The following is a 21,349-nucleotide window of genomic DNA, read 5'->3' as shown; positions in this document are numbered from 1 at the left end:
ACTGGACATGGCCTTTTCCATGCCTCTTATGAGGAGGGACACACGTATTTGGCCTCACCTCCCTTGCAGGAGGGCTCTGAGGCTTACAGCATCTAAGTAGGTCTCTGGTGTGGTCCTGGCAAAGGCAGCGGGGTCCGTGTGGAAGGACAGCAATGGTGAAGCCGGTGCAGAAAGCACACAGCCCACTCAGCGCCCGCTCTGCCTGTGTTTGATATGAGCATCTGCAGCCTCATCGCTGCTCTGGGCATTTCTCTCTGTTCTGGCATTGATACTGTGAAAAAGTCCCAAATGTCACGTAATGGATTGCTGGAAATAAACACCTCCCGGCAGCAGGGCCGGCACAGGCAGCGCCTGCCGTCTGCTTCAGTTACACAACTTTCAGGGCAGGGATCTCTCTCTGTACACAGAAAGCGCGGCGCACATCTGTGCCACTGCACAGATAATAATGAAACTGCCACCCCAGAGCTGGTCCTGGCCACGGTGGGGACGTGGGGCTGTGCCTGGCGGCATGTAGGACATGGTGTGGCAGATCTGGTGGGATGCTGAGCACCCCAGTAGGAGCTGGGCTGCAAGCCATCTCTTCTCACCAGGCTCTCAGCTCCTGCTTGCAGGTGATCTCGGTGCCGGCGGGTTAGGCGCATTGTCAGGGCAATCTGTGAGGCGTTCACACCTCAGCTCCACGGTGCAGAAACCCTGGCTGTGAGCAGAAAGAGCACCTGCCTTTGCCAAGGAAATCATTTGCTGTATGGAGCCTTGCAAGGTCACTGCCTTCCTGGCTCGCGTTGGGCTGAGGTTTCTGCCTTCTGCTCCATCCTGACAACAGCAGACAACAGACTTTGCCCGAGCTGTTTCTTCCCCACTAACACTGTCTCTCCCATTAGGTGCTGGGGCATTGCTCCGTTTCCTTTCACACTGTCACCCTTTAGACACATTTGCACGTCCTGCTGCAGTGAGATGCAAACAGGAGCTCGGCAGCATCGTGGTGGTGGCAGAGGAAGGCTGTGGGTGGTGGGAGCGGGGAGGTAGGAAGCGTTTCTGCTTTGCCATCCGGTAACTGCCTGAGCTTGCAGCAGGGGACTGCTGTAATTTGCAAAGCTGGTTTCTGGCACACCCTGAAGATCAATAATCTACTTAGCTGAAAGTTTGCTGGATCTCTGTTCTTCCCTTCATTTTCTCCCACCCCTTGATTAGAGTGCTGGATTCCTTTCATGCGTGTGCTCCAGCCCTTCGATCTTGCAGCTCTCATGAGCCTTGTGCTCCATTGCATCCAGTTTGCACAGATTTTCTAGCTGGCTCTTGTGCTGCTTCTGTAGTTATTGCTGCACCCTGGGCCGTGAGCTGGTTTCCTGAGCTGACACAGACCCATAAGCCATGAGGCTGTCAGCTGTGCCCTGCTTGAAGCTGCACCATCACTGCCAACACCAAAAGGTGCTCCAGCCTGATGAGATCCCCTCACTGCACGGTCTGTTCCCAGCCAAGGATGCTCTGCAACACGCTGTGGGACAGGGCCACCTTGGTGGGGCAGGAGGTGTCAATCCCCATTGGAGTTGCAGTGCTTGCACCCTGACACAGCATCCTCCACCTCTCCCTCTGCAGGAGTGTGGTGACACAGAACGTGGTCCTCTGAAGAGATGCTGTCCTCTGAGTGCTTGGAGAAGTGCTTCTCCTCCCATACATCCCTGGGGAGCAGAGTTGTGGAAGCGGATGTCAGGGGACAGCAGGAGCTTTGTCTGCTTTGAGTCTATTGCTCCTGTAGCCGCTCGCATCCAAAGCAGCCCCTAAACTTTTAACCTGCCTTAAGCAGCTGCCTGTTGAGTCCATCTGACCATACAGGCAGGCTCAGTAATCCTCACCCAGAGCCCTGGATGCTTTTTCTCCTGGTCTTTTTTCTCCTTAACTTTTTGGCAGCCCGGGATCTCACTCTCCCATGCCTGACTCCAGCGCACAGGAAAGGGTTACAGCTCTCCAGCGCTGAATGTTTCAGTTTGCTTTGTTCAGTGCAATGCATATTTCATACGCTTAGCTTCCCAGCTGGCAGAGGCCTGGAAACCCTGCAAGCTGTCGGGTATTGTCTCTCTCCTTCTTTATTTGTTTGTTTGTTGGTTGGTAGGGGTTTTTTTGGGTTGTCATTTTTGTTGGGTTTTATTTTTTTTCTTCTGTTTTTTTTCCAAATTGCTCACTCGCACGAAAGCCAAACCTCAGTCCTTGACAATAGGGGTCTATCAATAGATAAATGGTTTCACAGCTGTATCTAATGCAGTGCTCTAGCCAGGGCTTTTATGGTGAGTAATTTTCTCGTGCTGAGGCTGCAAAGGGAGCCGTGTGGGACGTATGGGTTGCAGGAGCTGGCAGCAGGAGGACGCTGCAGCCATGGGTTTTTCTCTCCCCCACCCTCCAAAGGTTGTAATTAGCTCGTTGTTTATCCATATGCAAGCTGTCGTCCTGGACGGGAACCGGCTCGGCTGCGGCCATCCCCTCCCAAAGCCACCAGCATCTCCTGGCCCCTCCTCCCCATGTCCCCTGTGTCCCTGCCATCTGCTAGCAGCTCGCTGCTGGTTGCCAGCACCTCCACAGGGCTGCGGCATTGGGGGCAGCTGCCACCATCACCCTTTGTTATGACCGGAGGCCTTGGCCATTGATGCCCCTGTGGAGGGGCCCAGAATGGCTCCACCTCACTCATGTTCATCCCAGATCCCCAGAGAACCCAGTGGGGAACTCATCACTGAGCTGCCAGGGTTGTCTTGGAGGCTTCCTGGGTGCTTCCTTGCTGCTGCCCGTGGGTGCTGTGGACTTGGGTCCACCTCTCTGGATAGATGCTGCATGGAGGTGCTGTTGCACGTGTACCCCTTATGCATGGTTGTCTCCTCCTCATCCATCCAGGTATTTTTAAACAATTGGTGTGAATGTACCATGATCCCATGTGTAGCTCCTGAGGCTAGAGATAGGTACGTGCCAGGCATTCCTGGAAATGGACAAGTATGGATGCTGGTAGGGATGTGAGCACCAGGGCCAGGGAGTCCTGTCTCTGGCTGTCTCAAGCAGCCACCCCGGGTTCTTCCTTTTCTATCCGGATCAGACCTCAACTGAAAGCAGTTTGTCCTTAATGCTTCTATACTTCTAGAACATCTCCTCCCAATGGTGCAATTTTTCATCTGTTTTCTTGTTTTTCATCCGTATTTTTGTCCCTGCTGCATCACAACCTCATGTACTGCTGCTTCCTGTGGGTCTCTGGATGGTGAACCTTACTCCAGTGTCTCAGTTCCATCTCCCATCAGCAGCTTGCTGCTGTAGGTGCAGGATGTGCTGTGTGGTACTTCCTCAGGACAGCAAGTCAGTGGTTCTGGGTCAGACTGTTACTTGGAACCTAGGGTGAAACTCGAGTGATGGAGAGTTGCTGGCTGGCTGACAAGGCTGGCTGGCTACCACAGGGGTTCATTGGGATGCTTTGGGCTTCATCACCTCTACCTGGATCTTTGCCCATCTCAGGAATCTTGCCCCTCAGCCACACAATCTCTCCCATCAGTAGCCACCTCCCAGGCAGGCAGTATAGGGATTATGTTGTTGAAGGGAGCCTGGATTATGTCTACTACTTTTCTTCTATCTGGGACATCAGTCTTCAGGTTTTCTGGCACAATCCATCTTTGGTAAATTCATGCTGCATTTTTTCCTATTTTCCATTTGCCTCAGCTTCTTCCAGAAACTCTTCCAAAGCACTCACAGTGCTGGACACTGCAGTCGTATATATTCCAGTTATGATTTCTGTTTCACTGTGTTCCTCTCATCTCCTCAGTGACCTGCCCAAATAATTCAAGTTTCTCCACTTTGTTGCCCAGGCTGCTTTCATTATTGTATAAACATTTTAACTGCTTCTCATTGATCACATCCAGTTCCTTAGTCAACTCAGTGTATCTCATTCTCATGTGTATTTATATCTCCTTCCTTCTTTCTGTCTGTTCTCTGATTTAGGGATTTTTTATGGGCCATAGTTGTATTTTATTTCTTCCTGGTAGAAAAGAGGAGGAGGAGATCATGGTAGCATCATGTCCCCTTGTTTCTCAGCTGAAAACTTTTCTTACCATGGGAGCAGCCTTGATCCCAGAAGACTGTTTCCTTGCACATTGAATTTGAATTTATCTGTCAAGAAGAACCTTCTATCCACAAGTGTTTCCTTTGTCATAGCACTCTCAAGATCTCTATTCATCTCTTTATTGTTTTATGCTTTAATTCCTCCTTGTAGCAGGGGGAAGATTTAGGATATGTGACCTTACTGTATCCTTCACCACACTGGCAGTCTTGGTTCTGTCAGCATGAGAGACAAGGGGTGAGTAGGTTCGTCCCTCTATGGTCCTATCAATCATGCTGCTCGTGGTCTTCAACCTTCTGTATCCTTGCTTGTGCCAAGAGGGCCTGGGAGACCGGGCTGTTTATGTTTGGTATTGTGAGACATGGGATGAAAGCAGCTTTCCTGACGGCCCAGTCGCTGGTTCTTGTTTCTACTTGATATTTGCACACCTGAGTCCTTCTGAGCTGTGGGTTCAACCAGATGTGCTTACAACCTCCCTCCTCCCATGATACGCTTGCTGGACCTCTGCTGGGTCGCAGAGGCTGTTCCTGCTGTAGCACATCTTGGGGATGTTTGCCAAAGAGGCCTGGACACACTGGGGAGATGATAAAGCACAGAGGCCAGAAGAAAAAGGTACAGTCTCTGCCCTAGAGTGCTTCCAGCCAAAGGGAGGAGGCGCTGGCCACCACGGGATGGCTTAGCACAAGGAAGCAATTAGAGCTTCTCGGGCAGTGTGTTCATCTGTAGTCACAGCACGTCACAGCCTTGCTGACCTGAACTTTTGAGTGAGGCTTATGAAAAACGAACTGAAGGTGGGCCACTAATTGAATCCTTGCCTGGTCCTCTGCCTGCCCCTGAGCACCAAATCAGAGCAGGCGTTGTGAGGGCACGTCAGGAGCCTTTCTCTAATGAAGAGAGCTGAGGGAGTGGGAAGATGTGCTGACATCTCGCCTTGTTTATTATCTTCTGAAGCCTGCAAACAAGAGGGATGAGAGCAGCAGCATAGAGAGTTGTTGGTGTTTCTGGAACAGTGTTACACATCTAATTTATGGTGTTAATATAGATCAAGAAGTTCTCTGTCTGTAGAACAATAGCAGAGAGGACTGACCTTTCCCAAACTTGGTATTTTGTTTCTGTGGTTCTTTTGAGATCATCTGGAGTTAATCAGTCTGTTAACTTTCAAAACTCAGTACTGCCTAAAAAGATATACACTCACTTTTGTTTTCAGTGGAGCAACATTTACTGTAAGTAGAGGGTTAGGTTTTTTGAAACTGAGTTTCAGTGTTCTAGCTCAACTGTGCGCCAGCCTTGCTTTTAAATTTATAACCCTCCAAAATGAAAAGTAAATTGATTGTGTTATTCCCAGCCCTTTTATAAAAGTTAACATTGCAAAAACAGATGTGAAATGTGGCCTCGTAGATTACAGCCTGGGCTTAGGGTTTGTTTGGTTGGGGTTTTTTTTTCACTCTCTCTATGCTGTGTCCCTGAGGAATAGAAATCTGCCTTTTTCCAGCAGGAGGAAAATTGTTCTGTGTCTAAATTGCCTCCTGCTACCCTTCTGCAGGATGCTGCAGGACATGGAGCTCAGAGGAATGATAATGCTTTTACAAAACCATGCAACTTAGCAGGGAATTTTTAATTATGAATGTGCGTGAGAGTTCAGATTGCCTGGGAATTTGGTAATGCTTTAGCAAGCCTCACACCTCTAGGACATCCACTCAAATACGGCCCAGGGAGACAGTGATTAAAAGGCACTGCCAAGTGGATTATTGGTCTCCAGCTTCCTTTTAGGAAGCAGGTGAGCATATCCTTACATCCCTCATCAACCCACCACACCAGTCCTGGATGCAGCATGATTGCCTGGTCTGGAAGCAGAGTCTGGGCTTCTCAAGCTCCCATGCTTTCTCCAGGCCAGGGGGGCTGAGCTTTTGGATGCTGTGTTGGAGCAAAGCCTTGGTGTATTGCAGCGCTCTCCTGGCCACCAAAATCCTGATGGGGTGAATGTGTTGTCTTTTGAGAGAGAAGGAGCATGTCTAGAAATGGCAGGTGAGCTTTAGCAGCAGTGGGGTCATGAGTGTGGCAGAGCATCCCGGCTCCGTAGCTTGACCCTGGGGTGCAGAGTGGGATGTGGAGCCGTTCTTCAGGCTTTGTTGTATAATGATATGTTTAAAGCCGACAGAAAAAAAGTTATTACTCTGTGAGAACTGCTAAGATGGTTCCATCACTTCCATAAACCTCACACATATAAATTATTGTCTTCTATTATTCACTTAAAAGGCTAGGTTGCTTAATTATTTTGATCACAGTAATCACTTATTTACAAGGTGGGGAAAAATGCCAAGCATTTCCAAGCTGTGGTAGAGGAGGCAGGGCTGCAGAAGCATTTCCTTCCTCCACACAGATGCTTTTGAGTTTGTTGGTTGCATCAGTGGTGGTGCCCACCCCATGTATACCCCAGGCTGTTCTCTCCTGCTCTGGCAGCAGTGGTGTGATGGAAGCTGGGCTGCTCGGAGCCCAGAGTGGTGGGAGCTGCAGGAGCAGGTTTGGCTGCAGGGAACAAGGCTTCATGGAGCAAGGACTGTGGAAGAGTCAGGCTGTGGCTGGGTAGGAGGGTGGAATGGGGAGTGGGGACCCAGGGACAGAAGTGTAAGTAGGGAAGAGTAGAAGGAAAGTGGTACACAAGATCTGCAGTGCCAGAAGATGCCCCTCACACTGTCCTGCCCCGCTTCACCCCATCCAGGCAAATTGCTCTTCTGTAGATGTGCTGCCTCACATTTCTGGGGTGCAGGAGTGGCAGGGTTCCTTTTATGGTCCCTCCTGATAGGAGGTGCTCTGATTCACAGCCTTCGCTCACCCATGAGAGAGGTTCAGATAATTATTTGGGGGGGGGGCAGGAGGAAGGAAAGGTCTGGTAGAAGTTAAATGTGTCTCTACAAAACCTGTTTGCCACCTGAGGAAGGTGTTTGTTTCTTTTCTGAAGAGCTTGTCTGTCGTCCTCCCAATCCTATCAGCCCAGTAACAAGGTATTACCTCCCTTTACAGCCTCACCTTACAGCTTTCACCCTGTGTCTTCCACATGCTTAGGAATCCACCATGCCTCCCCTTCTTCCCAGCGAAAGACACGCCGCTGAGAGCCTACCTCCATAAAAGCCCCTAATTCCATTAAAGTCCATTACAAGTTCCTCTCCTGCTGTTCCTGAAGGCACGGGGCACCATCCATCAGAGACCACAAGAAAACAAATGGCCACTTTGAACAGATCCCAGGGCCGCTTGCCAAGCGGGGATTCCCAGCTATTTACAAACCACCCTCGCTTCCCCCTAATAGAGGTAAAATGGAAGCAGGGAAAATACACATTTTAGAATCACCCAGCTTTAGTCCTTCAAAGGATTTATTACAACCTTTTATTTTCATGCGTGGAAAATGGAATCTTATCTGGTATGCTGGCTGGTCCAGCAGAAAGCTATCAGGCAGCAACCTTCAGGAGCACACTATGCCTGGGTGTTAAAAGTTGCTCAAATGCATTAAAGCAGTTGAAAAGTGCATTAAAGTATGGAGCAAGGAGAGGAGATATCTGGGCAATTAACAATCTGATGCTTTCAGCAGCTGCTTGCGACGTCCATCCAGTGCATCAGCAATGGGTGCCACTGAGATTTGCTGCAGAAAGGAAGCACAGACATTGGCCGTGCTGCTGCCACCAAAATCGCGCTCTCAAAGCGGGTATCAGCCGCGTAGCTTGGTGTCTTTGGGAGTTTAACAGGGATCAGATGCAAGGGGTTGTAGGAGATAAATGCCTTGAACCCTGAATTTTAATTTATGTTGTCTGCAAGCAGCAGAAGCTGCTGGTGCCGGGGTGGTTTGTGTCCCCTCTGCTACACCGGGGAGCAGTGGCACTGACATTCGAAATGCAGCAAGCAAAATCCTATTAAGATAACGTCACGGCCTTTCTGTTTTACTGTTTGCAAGCCAGCCATAACATCATTAAATTACACAACAGGGAGGTGCCTGCTGCCAAGGAGCTCTGCTCGAGATAAGATGTGGGTTGAGCTGCTGCCAAAATTTGAGTTGATATGACAAGAAATTTGGAGCCGGTTCAAGGCTTGATTCACACAAAACGATGCTGCGTGCAGGTAAACACTGTGCAGGATTGGTCCCTGGGGCAGCTCAGCTGCTCTGAGCTGGGGCACGGTGTGGGTTGTGCAGGCTGGCACTGTGTGATGCCTGTGCAAGGCTGGGCTAGGGCTAGAGACATTCTAGTACCCAAATTTACACCCGTTCTTGGGTTCAGTGCTGACAACCAGAAGACAAAATCTGGCAGGATCTGTAGGTGAAGGTCAGGCAACTGTTCACAGGTCTTTGCCATCCTTACCTCCATCTCCCCTTTCGCAGCCCTTTTGGGGGAGTCAGAAGCAGCCTGACAACTAAAGGGACTGACTTTGGAGGCTTGCAGTAGTATAAAATGCCTGCAATTTGAGGGCAGTTTTGATAGTTGTTGCTAACTGAGATGGTTGGATGGGATCAGGTGGGTTTGGAGGGAGGTGAGGTGGACTTTCCCCTAAGAGGGGAGGTGTTGCTGGCTGGGTTACCCAATGGGCATAATTGGAACTGAGAGTACCTGGGGCACTGGGTTACTCAGGGAAGTTGCTTGTTTTGTGATGTTATGGCTGGGCCAGCAGGAAAAGGAGTGAGGAGAAAGAGCTTCATTGTTAAAAGTACGTACAGCCTCTGTAACAGCACTGCAGCCTTGTTTTGCCAGTCCTTCTGCATCACCCACCATGTCCCTGCCACACAGGCTTTGTGCCTCCTGCCCTTTGGCTGCAGCATATACTGAGGCTCTGGCTCTGCTGGAGCTCAGGTTTCTCTGTGCTGTCCTGCTTGTCTTCTGGTCTTCAGGCTCCCTCTTTCAGATCCCCTGGGGAGAGCTCCCCACCTTGCCATGGCTCAGCATTAATGACCTTTTTCTCCTGCAGCATCTTCCAGACAGTGGAGGTGATGCACAGCCAGGGCTCTGGGCGCTCAGCCCAGCCTGTGGCACGTGGAGTCATCCAGGCAATTCTGCAGAAGCACCTGGGCTCTAAGTGCAGGGATCCTTCTGTCACCCCATCCTCCAAGGCAGGATATCAGGAAGAAATCACCTTAAAAATTGTGCCTCAAAACAAGCTTTCTAAGCATTTTCCATTAGAGGAGTTTTGTTTCCATCAAAGGGTGCACAGACAAGTGAAGCCTGCTCTGCCCTGGGATTCTGCCCGGTGCTCCAGATCTGCTGTTACCACCTCCCCTCGTGCTGTGTTTCTGTACCCGTTACTGGGATGTTCTCTGCAGAGGGATGGAGCAGTGTATAAAACCACATCTTGGGGTGACCTCCCATCCCAGCACTGGCTTGGCACATCTTCCCTGCAAAAGGACTTTAGGTTAGCATAAGCAGTTTGTGCCTCTCTGGTGCCTCATCTCCTAGCCTGCCTGCCTCCTTACGATTACGAAGCTGTGTGTGCAGGGGAGATGAGATATCATGCCATGTCAGGCAAGTCTGTGACCTTCCTGCAATTCTCCAGTTTCCATAACAGCAGGATGTTTGTTTTGTTGCCATAGGAAACCTGCCTGTGCGGGTTTGCGGGGTCCCGTGTTGTCAATACAGCCATTACCTTCCAGTGGGCCTGAAAGGAGCCGAGTGTCCCCAAGAACAAATCCAGTGATGTTTGCTGCCACCTGAGGAAGAAAAGAATGATAGGTTGGCAGTTTTGGAAGGCAAACGGAGCAGGCAGCAGTATGGCAGAGTCACAGGAGTGTGTCATCCAGTGCCTCACAGTGGCTGCCCTCCTTGCTGCATCACCCAACTGTGGAGGGTAGGAGGATGGTCCTTATCCCTGAGGACACTGCATATCTCATATGTCCAGGGTGAGTGGTGCTGCTGCCTTCAGCACCAGACCAGGATCTGATCTCTCAGGTGTGGGACAGTGGGCTGTGCTTCCCTTACCTAGAATTATTTCCTGGGAGAGAATCCTGACAGAGGCAGGGTGCAGAGAAATCTTGTGAAGCTGGTCTGCATCAGGCCATCCAGGGGTCAGAAGGGACCATCCCTTTCCCCAAAGTATTTCTTGACCCTTTTCCAAGAGTATTTCCTGCATATTTGCATATGAGACCTCTCCTCTGACAGCAGCTGGAAGGCATCAGCCTGCGTGGACCATGGTTCCAGGATGGAAGTTGTTGTTTTTATACAACACAGATGTATGTTTCCAGTGCTTTTGGATGTCAAAGGCACTTTGGTGAGTCCTTCCATCTGAGGAAAGACATCGTGCAGGTGGGCAGGCTGCATTGGAGGTTGGGAAAGGCTGGAAAGACACGGTGCATGGGTCCTGCTTGTCCCCTACCACAAGGTGGGGGAGCCGATGCAAGGTGGTGGAGCCGATGTGGCTGCAGAACAACTCACTGCCACTCCCTGGGATGCATTCACTGTGTGCTTGTCCTAGGTGACACCAGGTCTGGAGGGACAAGAAGGGGAGCTGCTCGTGAAGGGACCCTCCGTCTTCCGCGAGTACTGGAACAGACCCAAAGAAACAGCAGATGCCTTCACGCCCGATGGCTGGTTCAAAACAGGTACCGCGATGGTTCCCTGCAGCGTACGGCAAAGGGCAGCGAGGGGAGGAGGAGGTAGCAGCTATGGGTCAGCCCCTGGGGTTCCCTGGCTGCTGGGGGGTTTGCAGATGGGGGATCACAGCCCAGCTGGGGGTGCAGGTTGGATGCGCTTCAGAACTCCAGGCTCAAGGAGGGGCTTTGCTGTAAGTAGCCTGTTGATGGGGTATGTTTGGGGTCGCTTGCTTGCGAGCATAATATACTGATGTTTAATGTTTTCTGGGGACTTAAACTTTGCAAAATGTGATTAAGTTTAACTTATACAAGGACTACATCAGTGGAAAACCCCCACTAAGCTCCAAGGAGGGGGGATCCATCCTGCTTCCCCTCTTGCCTCCATCATGGTGTCTGCAGGGGAGTTTGTCCTCCTGGTCATGGCTTAGTTAAAGGATTGAAGGCATGAGCATGGGCAGTGTGGCTGCGTGGGGTGGTCTGGGACCATGAGGGAGCCTTTCAAGGGACTGTCATTTGTCAGTCAGAAACTACTAATTGAAGGAATGCTGAGCTTTCTGAGGAAAAATCCCAGCAGGTGTCCTCAGGTTTAGGCTGAGGTTCTGAAATTGCCAGAACCATTTTTTTGCAATAGTGAAAAGCCTGAGTTATCCAAATAAAGAGACCTTTTAATTTGAAACCGAGGCTTGTTTTATTTTTATGTGATACGTTGTGGAAATGCAGAGGAAATGGTGCTTTTCCTGGGTTTTCTCATTTCCCTTCTGGGTTTTCCTTTCCCTTTCAAGAGAGGGAAGAGTTTCTGAAACATAGAATGTTTCCAGGGATGGGAAAACCTGTGGTGTTTGCTTCTTTCAAATAAAACTTGACCAGAAGAGAATACCTTAATAATAATACCTATTGCAGGTGGGGCCTGTGTGTGCCATGGTAGGTTTTATCAAATGTTTGCAGACAGAATAAAGATCCCATTATCCCACTACAGCAGCAGATGCCATTGGGACTGTCCATACCTGGAGCTGCTGTGGCTGGGACAGTAAGTTCTCAGAGGAGAACTCGTAATGGCTAATTGTGCCCATCATGCGGGGTAACAAATTCAGGAGCATACCAGGCTGAAGAGCTTTTTCAGTTGGCATAGATGTGACAGGCCATGAATAAGTTATGTGCTGCAAATTATGCCTCCCACCCTGCATGTGGTGAGCGGTCAGAGGCCCTCCTCATTCAGAGGTTCTCTGCAGTATGGATTAAACACTGAACCAGCCATGGGATGCGTTGGCAGGCTCTGTCCCTAGCTCCTGGGTGGTATCTCAGTGAGCAGCCTTCCTGCTGCCCCTGCCACTGGCTGGGAGCTGTTTGAGCAGTGGGGTGAAGCCAGGCTGTACCAAGCCCAGCCACCAATTAATCTTGCCAGTGCAGAAGGGGCTGATGGCTCATTTCTGCTGAACCTTAACACAGACACAGCTCTAACTTCCCCATTCCCCTCTCGCTGTGTGTTAGCAGTGCCATCGTGTCAGGAGTCAGGCTGGATTTCTAATGCCTTCTGTGTAATCTTATTTATTTATGGTTCCTGAAGAAGCTGTGATTTATTATCATTGTTATCCCGAAGCAGACATGGAGCTGCCCTGCCGGCAGTGTCACCACGGGTCCCCATCCCGGGTGCGTACCATGGGCTGGTACTGGAGCATCATCAGGCGATGCACAGGGTGTGCAGGGCAATCAGCTTTAAAAATTTTTTTAGTCACCACTCCTGATGATTATTTCAGATGCAAAGGAATAGCATGCATTAATTATTGCAAAGAGATGTCTTTAGGAGAAAATGATTTTGAAATTCAGTTTAATTTCATTGTAATGCGCTGCAAACAGGAAGGGAGTATGTGTGTTTAATTGGCTCTCGGGGGTAAGGCCGGGAAGATGGCATGCCTTTGTCACAGGCCATTAGTGATACAGACTGCATAATGAGAGAGTACAATCAGCTCACAGCTGCTGGCTCCTACGGGGAGAGAATGATATTAAATAGAAATCAGTATAAATTAAACTTAACCCTTTCACTAGCTGAGCAAAACTCAGAGCTAGATATAAGGGGGGAGAAGATACAGGCAGGGGGGCTTGGAGGGTGCTCCAGTGGCCAGGCTGCCTCCCCAGTGTCTCCCACAGCTGTCTAGGGGGGCCTTTAATTCTCTTCCCCTTCCTGTTCCTCCTCTCTTTGCCTTTCTCTCCTTTCCTTCCTCTCCTGACCACTTGCTCTGTCTCTCAAGGATGTCAGGTCAATGGGGCTATTTTTTTCCCCAAGCCTCATTTAGCCAGTGGTGCTGTGAGCAAGCCACATTGCCCCTCGCTTTTCACCACTGTGACAGCCTCTGGAGATCATTCAGAGCTGGCAAGTGTCCCTGTGGTGAGGGAAACGAGGAGGTTGTGTCCCATCATAGCAACTGGGATCCATAGCGTGAATTACCCCTGATAAGCAGAGGTGGGTAACTTCGGGACCATATGGTGACTTTAGGACCGTACTGGCAGAACCCAAAAGAGGCAAGGCCCAGCTGCTGCCAGGCTGTAATCTGCTTCATCTGCCATTTGCATATCATATAGGTCAGTGTTTTAAAGGTGAGGCTGAATGCACGCACATGGTGCTCTCAAAACCCAGGCGATGGTGTTCCTCTCACTGCCAGACCCCACCAAGTGACAGGCAGATCACCTGAAGAGGATGACAGTGTGATTGCAGGCAATGACCAGGTCCCCTATGTCTCTGAGGTCAGGGGGAATGTGCACTAAGCTGCAGCAGGGATGAGTTTTGGAGAGGGTAAACTGGGAATCAGTGTAGGAACTCCCCAGCTGTTATTGTTAATGGTGATCTGAAAACCCAGCGGGCCACAAATGAAGAGTAATCACTGCAGAGGGAATCCCAGCATATTGCTTGTGCTGCACCTCACTGGGAGCCTGTCCCTGGAAGGGCACTGCTCTAGGGTGGTACATGGAGATGGGGCATGTGGGGATGGGTGCCAAACACTGAATGTGGGCTCTGCACATACCCTCCAGCTACACACACAAAGCCAAGAGTCACCAGAGCTCATTCCCTCCTTTGGTTTTGTGATTGGAGTTAACCTGGAGCTGCTGCATGGGGCTCTGTGGTCTGAGTGCCAGTTCCCTTCCATACTTGTCCCCGTGGCGAGGGGTGAGGCTCAAACCTTGCAGGCTGCCTGTTAAAGTGCTCCATCAGGTATTTTTCTGGGGTGCTTCCTGCAATGCAAGGCTCACAAAGGAGTCTTGAGTTTTTAAGTCTTTTCTGGCTGCAGGTCATTTATTTCTCCAGTACCTTCTTCAGGCCAGTTCTTTTGTTTCTGGTTGCTGTTCCCATAAATTGAGTTATCATGGGGTTTAGTAAAGGAACACAAAAAAAATCCAGAGCAAACACTTCCATGGCAGCTGTCATTTTCCTTTCTGATTGACAGCTCCTTTATTAAAATCCCCCTTTCTCCTGTGAAACTGTGTCCTCTAGGTAAACAACCTCACATTGAGGATGGTCATTCCCTCCATGATAGGAGGAAAAAAGAGTGATGCAGACCCTGCTCTCTTTCTAGGAAACACCAAGTGCTCAGTGCAACAACTGCAAACCTGTGCTTCCTCCCTCCGGGATGAGAGGCAAACACCATGTGTGTGCCATGAGGAAGCCTCTGCAGACCTCCCTGTGCTTCGCCTTATCCCAAACATGTGTGTATGTATTGTAGGAAAAAAAAAGGAAGCAGACAAAAAGGCATGATGCTGCTGTGACTTTTTGATGAATTCAAGATTGTGGTTCTTCTGGGGAGCATCTGAACTCGTGGTGTTCCATAGGTGATTTACTGTTGCTCCCATCCTGTTTATTCCCTCTGATTTGCACCGTTGTCTGCCTATTCTCTCATTTCCATCCGAGTGAATCTGATTATTTTTATTGTATTAACGCTGTTGACAAAGCTGCTTAGATCAGTGTCCCCTCCAGCCATTTCCAGGGAGACTGCTGTGTATCCACCTGCTGTCATACATCCAAGCAGCTCCGAGCCCTCGGAGACTGAGACAGACCCAAAGGAAAAATGCCTACGGCTGTCTGTCTCCTGTCACTGCGATACCTTCCCAGCTGTCCTGTGCCCTGCGAGGTGAGAGGCAACCTCCCAGCACGCTCACGTGCTGCTGAGCAGAAGGGTGGAAGAAAGAAAGAAGGAAGAAATGTTATGTGATGAGGGTACTAGAATGCTGGCACAGGTTGCCCAGAGAGATGCTCCAGCCCTGGAAGCATTCAAGGCCAGGCTGGATGGGTTCTGGTAAGCTGGTACAGTTGAAGATGTCCCTGCTTATGGCAGTGGGGTTGCCCCTGTACTGTGCTCTCATGAGACCCCACTTGCAGCACTGTGTGCATTTCTGGTGTCCTCAACCTAAGAAGGATATGTAGCTCTTGGAGCAAGTCCAGAGGAGGCCACTAGGATGATCAGGAGCTGCAGCACTTCCTGTACAAAGACAGGCTGAGAACACTGGGGCTGTTCAGCCTGGAGAAGAGAGGCTGTGTGGAGACCTCAGAGCAGCCTTCCAGTATCTGAAGGGGGCCTATGGGGATGCTGGGGAGGAACTCTTCATTAGGAGCTTAGTGACAGGACAAGGGGTAACGGGTTCAGACTTAAACAGGGGAAGTTCAGGTTGGTTACAAGGCAGAAGCTCTTCCCTGTGAGGGTGCTGAGGCACTGGCACAGGGTGCTCAGAGAAGTGGTGAATCCTCCATCCCTGGCAGTGTTCAAGATCAGGTTGGAGCAAGCTGCTCTAGTGGAAGGTGTCCCTGCCCATGGCAGGGGGTTGGAGCTGGATGATCTTAAGGTCCCTTCCAACACAAACCATTCTGTGATTCTGTGATTAGGTGACATGATTCTGTGAGCAATCACTGAGCAAAGCAGCAGGGAAACACCAGCTTCTCTGGTCATCCCACTGCCTAATCATCCATCCCAGCATTGAGATGCTCGTGTCCTTCAGGCTCTGGTGCTCTCAGGTTGTGTTCTCTCTGCCTGGGAGACAGCTGCTGTTGGGCAGGCAGTGGTTTTGGATGTATTAGGAAGGGGACAGAGGGTTTGGGATCGTGATGGAGTTGCACAGAGCAGGGCTGGGTTGGGTGCTTTCTCCAGAGGAATCTGGCAATACAGTGCTGTGCACAGGGGGAGAGATAGGATCAGAAATCAGACTTCTCCCCAAGGGAAGGCCAGCTTCCATTCACATTTACTCATACATCCAGAAAATTAGAACCTGGTGTATTCAGGGAGATTTATTTTCAATTACAGGTTAAGGCTGAGACATGAAATAGCACCGGGTCTGAAAGTAGTGCATAAATCCTGCAACAAATCCATGTATCTCAGCTCCATATAATAAGATTTTATTGATTGCTATATTGTATCTGTCAGAATAAAACTCTCTTAATGCATGCATCAGGATGGGGAAGATAGAAAGCTTGTTGGTAGTAGAATCTGATTCAAGAATCAATGCACTTTGATTAATATGTCGTTAAGAAAGTAAGAGTTATTTAACTTGTTTGATGCACATTTCAGAATGATGACTCATATCTTCTAAGTTTCTTTCTTTAAGCTGCATTGGAAGAAACAGCCTTGTAGCTGTTTTTCACATGGCTAAGTGCTGGTTTATTGCTGAATATTTTCTAGATCATTTTTCACAGGTCACAAACCCCTCAGACTCCAATTAACAATAATTCCTGTGGCCCAAAAAACTTCCTGTGTGCTGTTGAAGACTTTAGATGGAGAATGAATGGGGTGGACTTGCTATCTCTTTATTTCTGGATGTTCCGCTGCAACAGGAGCTCCAGGCAATGAAAAAAAAAAAGGAAAAATAGGAGGAAAGTAAGGAGTTAATCTGGAATAAGACATCATCAGGAGAAACGAGAAGCACCCATCACTTCTGGCAGGCTTTCAGATGCTGCCAAGCTTGGGCAGTCGGCAGCACGCTGAGCATCTGTCTGTGCTTGCTGAACGTGCTGTTCTCTCAGCTCAGGCCTCTTCACTGTGATCCACAAACTTGGGCAGCAAGGACAACCCTTGGCTTGGTGGGGAGCATTGCACTGCACTTCCCAGCTGGATTCAGATATGCACCATGAAACCCCAGTTGAGGGGAGAAACCCAGTGACTCAGTCTGGTTTCAGGTACCTCCTGGTGTCCATCTGTCCTTTTACAGCCTGTATCCAGGTAGCTCTGCTGGCACCAGCACCTTGCCATTCCCAGCCCTGTTCTTTGGAGCTTTCTACCCCACTTGTGATGGAAAAGGCAAAATGCCTGCACTTTTCCAGCACAGAGGAATCTGGGTTTGTAGGAAACATCCTGTGCAGGCCATCCTTGCCCAGACACAGCCCATTCCTCCTATAGGGCTGGCCTCCAAGGGGAAGGGGAAGCAGAAGCAGCAATCAGTGCACACCCCATGCCTCCAACACAGGCTTTTTCCCTGGCACTTGCTTGTCCCCAGAGACAAGCAGGTGTTTCCCTGCCAGGGGAATTGCTTACATTCGTGGGTGTAGCACTGACACCTGAAACACAAAATACTTGAGCCTGATCAAGGCAGATTATAAATAGAAATGCATCCAATTAGCATCCTAATCTGCAGGTTTTCTGTTTGTTTGCAGCATCTTTCCTAGTCACAAACCCAGTTAATGCAAATTCTATTTTTAAATAAAGGATTCCTTAATTAAACATGGTGCAGACGATGTGAGTTACCGGTTTGATAAGCCCAGGGGATGAAGCATTGGCTCCCTCCAAAGCTGGGCTGAGGTTGCTTCTTTTTTGGGTCTGCCATAGCTGAAGCTTGTTGAGTCAGGCAGGAGGGCAGCACTCACCTCCTTCCTTTGCTGGTGGCTTTGAATTTAGACAAAGGACAAAGGAAAGGACACCCCAAAAAGTGCCACATGTATCCCAACCATAGCTTCATGTGCTGCTTTAGGATGGATATCCCACTGGATCTACAGCCCTCATTTAAGAGGTGTTTCTAGAAGTAAACAAGGAAGATGGCATGGTGTCCAGGGCATCAGCTGTGTGTAAAGATTCGTTTCTAATTTCAGAATGTTCCTTCTAACACCATGGAGAGAAAATGCACTTTTTCTGCTTCCTGCCTCGGTATTTATTCTTTCTCCTTGAGAAGACACTATTGCCAGGTTTGCCCAATGGCTGGAAATCTTAGGGTCATCAGGACACGGCAAAATGAAACCCTGTGTTTCCTTGGCTGCTCGTGAGACTGATGTTTTCAGCTGCTCAGAGAGTTTTTTGTAGCCATAAACAAGAGCAGCTTTTGGCACTGAATTTGTTTACTCTCTACAAAGCTCTGCTCTAGTTGTATCAAACATCTTAGATGCCAACTCTTCACTTGTCTGAGAACCTCTGTTACACACATGGTCCACTGTTCAGAGGCATGGGGCAATTGCACCTGAATCTGTGCTATCAGCAGCTACCCACATCCCCAAAATCCAGGCTGTTCATTCTCAGGTCTCTTATTTCCTTTTACCTTTCAAGCTGTGCTGTGGCAGCACTGCTGTTACAGCCTAAAGGGAGAGGGGCTCATGCAGGCTCTGGCTGCCAGGAGAGATGCTTCCCATCCCATCCCAGGGATTAACACAAGGTGTCCTGGCTGCAGCTCCAGCTGGGTTCTGTTGTAAGAGATGTCAAGCTGAGCTCTGCAAGCCTGTCAGAAGATCTAGTGGGACAACTGCAAGCCAGTAAGTGGGTTAAGAGGGGAAGTGCAGGATTGAGCTCAGGATGTGGTAAAGAAATGGGCTGAACAATCATCTTATGATACTTGGCAGAGCCCATTGGATCATTGGCAAGGCTTTCTTTCAAGTGGCTACTCATGGCTATATAAATAATGTGTCTCCTCCAGTCCAGAATTAAAATCCCACAGGGGAAGGGTCAGTATCAAATCAGCTAAGTTCCTGCAGCAGTTGTGCAGGGCACAGGACCGTGGTCCCATCACAGGCACTGTCAAAGCATGGCTGGAATAGGGCCCTGGGGGCTTTCACTGCTCCATGCCTGTGGTTCGGGAGCTGTGAAGACCGTTTTTGTGGTGTCTTTGCTGTCACTGGTTGCCCCATGACCATAGGGCTTTGGAAAGCCTCTCCAGCAGGATGGATACACGCTGCAGGGGTTGTCTGCAACAGTGACTGAGGGGTGGGTTCGTTGTACCCTGCAGAGAGCATCAGGGATGGAAGGTAACGAGTAGGATTGAATGTTAAAGTGATCACCCAAAATCCAGACAGCATTCAGCTTTGCAGATGTCAGGCTGGCAACTCGCTGCTCCAAGGGAGAGTTGTGATCTGTGGACAGACTGTCTGTGCTTTGCTCTTTAGTTCCTTGCCAAGCGCAGCCTGCTGCTGCCTGGCCTCATCCCATTCAATGTATGATGCCCAGCTCTTGGGATGGAGGTTTCACTCTGGCAACAATCTGTCAGGAGTTAAACCTGCCAGTTTGCTCACTCAGAGCTTTTGTAGGAGCTTCACCTCATAGAGGCTGCAGCCATCAGCGGGGATGCTCAAGCAGTTGCACTTTGCATGTTGGGTTTGATGGGTCTGTGTCCTAGCTTGTCGTGTACTGGTGGGCTTCTTTGCACCGGGAGCTTCCCCTAAAGCAGCATGCGGGTGGGAAAGGCTTCCTCATGTCTGTTCTTCAAGCTCGGGTGGTGATGGGTCCTGCCCCTTGCCTGTCACCAGAGATGCCCATCTCAAGAGGATATTTGTTGCAAACAGACTTTCCTTCCACCCTTGGCAATCTATCATTTTTCTGCCTCATTTTGTGTCCTCTGCTTTCCCTTCCTCCTCGTTTGCCGGGTTTCCCTTTGCTCGAGGCACTCTGCTGGTGCCCAGACAATCTGTTTAGCTTGCTGAACAGTTTTTGGTGTTTGATTTACATAACCCAGCACAGCCGTAAATGGAGCAGGGTCAGGGAATCGCACAAATTGATTACAGCTCGTAGGATGAGCCGGGAAACCAGTGGCCTGGTTTCCTTCCTTCCTCAGCGCAGGAAAGCAAGGGATCGCTTTTAGCAGGCATGATCCAAGACCTTGGTGAGGGTTTTGCTGGGTATTTTACTGGGCTGGTAACAGTGGTGAACATCTCTGGCTTTGAGAGGCTCTTTGCTTTCTAAAGGAGTCATCCCTCTGGGTTTCACTCAATTGAGATCACATTTACTTATGCCTAATGGTATTTTGCTGTAAGCAAAAGTAGAGGCTGCTGTATATTTAAGTAAACAATTTAAGGCAGATGATAGCGTTCCTCACATCCCACTACTGCCTCTCTTAGTCAACAGCCTCCCATTGTTATCTCTGCTTTATTCAGTAATTCATCTCACTGAAGACTGGGACAGGTCACTGCATGGAAAGGAAGAGGTAGTGCACTCTTTAGCTGTAATTGATCTCTCAGCTGTTCTGCAGAGGGCAGAAGCCAAAGTGAGGGGTTTAGCCTGATGCTTTTCTTATTACAATTATTATTTTTAGTTACCATGCTCATCAAAGTTTCACCAGGGGCTACCACACGTTGCAGCATTTACTTATTTATTAGTCTTTGTCTTCTTCATCTTGTTTTCTGCAGGGATTTCTATAAATATGTAAAAGCTAATGTGAAAAAAAAAAACAACAAAACCAAACCTCAGCGTTTTTCACTTTTACTTACCCATTTTCTTTTCTGGCTTGTCCTCTGGGCAAACCCATCTGCAGTAATTCTGGCTGCCGGCAGTGGTGGGGCTCCTCTGCCCAGCCTGCTTGTGTTTGTATCAGTCACCATGAGGTCCTGCTGATGTTGAGTGAACCTACAATGTCTCAGCCTCCTGACTTCACAAAGCTTGGCTGGTTTACCTGCTCTTTTCTCTTAGAGGTGTATGGCACCATGGAGCAGAGTGTGCAGCTTGGGATGGCTTCATCTGCTGCTTGTCCTTCAGGTCTGCGATGTGCTGAAGGGTTGGAGAGGCTCCTGGTCATGCTGAGCTACACGTGTAGAAGTGAGGTACAGCACCTCTGCCAAGGGCAGGCAGGACCCAGAATGCTGCCACACTTTGCCAAGGTCTGAGTTTTGTGTTCATCTGTTTGCTGTTCTCCTCTCCCAGCTAAAACCTGCTGCCCAGGACTTTGTCTGCTGGCATATGTCATATAAGGGGGGTCTGACCCCAACCCAAGCCAGGGCTGGAGCAGGGGCCATATGCAGCAATCTCCAATGCCCAGAAACAGCCATACAGAGATAAGCCTTTGTATTTGCTAGCCAGATCCTTCTGGCCATTTGGGCATGCTGGGAAGCCTGTTTCACAGAGGGTGGAAGAAGGCTTGACATTTGGAGGGGATGCAGTGGATGATGCTTTCCAAGCTCCCCTAATGTGTCTGCATATGAAGCTGAAGCTTCTAGCTCTGTTTGTCTGGGGGTTTTAGAGAGCTGCCACCACCAGTCTTAAACCAGCCCTTTGCACCCTTGGGGTGAATCCTTCATGAAGGCAGTGTGCAGCAGGACAGGTCCCCCAGGAGTAAACTGTTATTGTGAGCAGAGGCAGGTCTGTGTGAGGGTATGAGCCTACTCACAGTGGTTGGTTGGGTCAGGGTTGTAGAACAGAGCATGGCAGGGGGATTTGCACCCAACATGCTTCATGGTGGGGAAGGAAAGGGGATGTGCAAGCAAGTGGTGAGAGCAGCATGGGGTCAGTGGGAGGAATCCTGGCTTCTCACTGCTGTCCAAGAGG

General features: G+C 49.6%; 1 protein-coding gene across 3 annotated transcripts in view; it reads left to right on the top strand.

Annotated features, from left to right (window-relative positions):
- The window catches only part of ACSF3 (acyl-CoA synthetase family member 3), a 77,342-nt gene that overhangs the window by 39,007 nt on the left and 16,986 nt on the right, over positions 1 to 21,349 (top strand). For all 3 annotated transcript variants that reach the window (XM_061477372.1, XM_061477374.1, XM_061477373.1), the window contains one exon: positions 10,529 to 10,655. In XM_061477372.1, the coding sequence (XP_061333356.1) occupies positions 10,529 to 10,655 (127 nt within the window). The remainder of the gene's footprint in view (positions 1 to 10,528; positions 10,656 to 21,349) is intronic.

Source organism: Pezoporus flaviventris, unplaced genomic scaffold (genome assembly GCF_033815535.1).
Source record: "Pezoporus flaviventris isolate CSIRO_AGI_PZ_B2104156 unplaced genomic scaffold, CSIRO_AGI_Pfla_v1 ptg000105l, whole genome shotgun sequence".
In the NCBI taxonomy this organism is placed as follows: Eukaryota; Metazoa; Chordata; class Aves; order Psittaciformes; family Psittacidae; genus Pezoporus; species Pezoporus flaviventris.
Note: the sequence above shows the minus strand (reverse complement) of the source record. Positions and strands in the feature narration are given on the sequence as shown.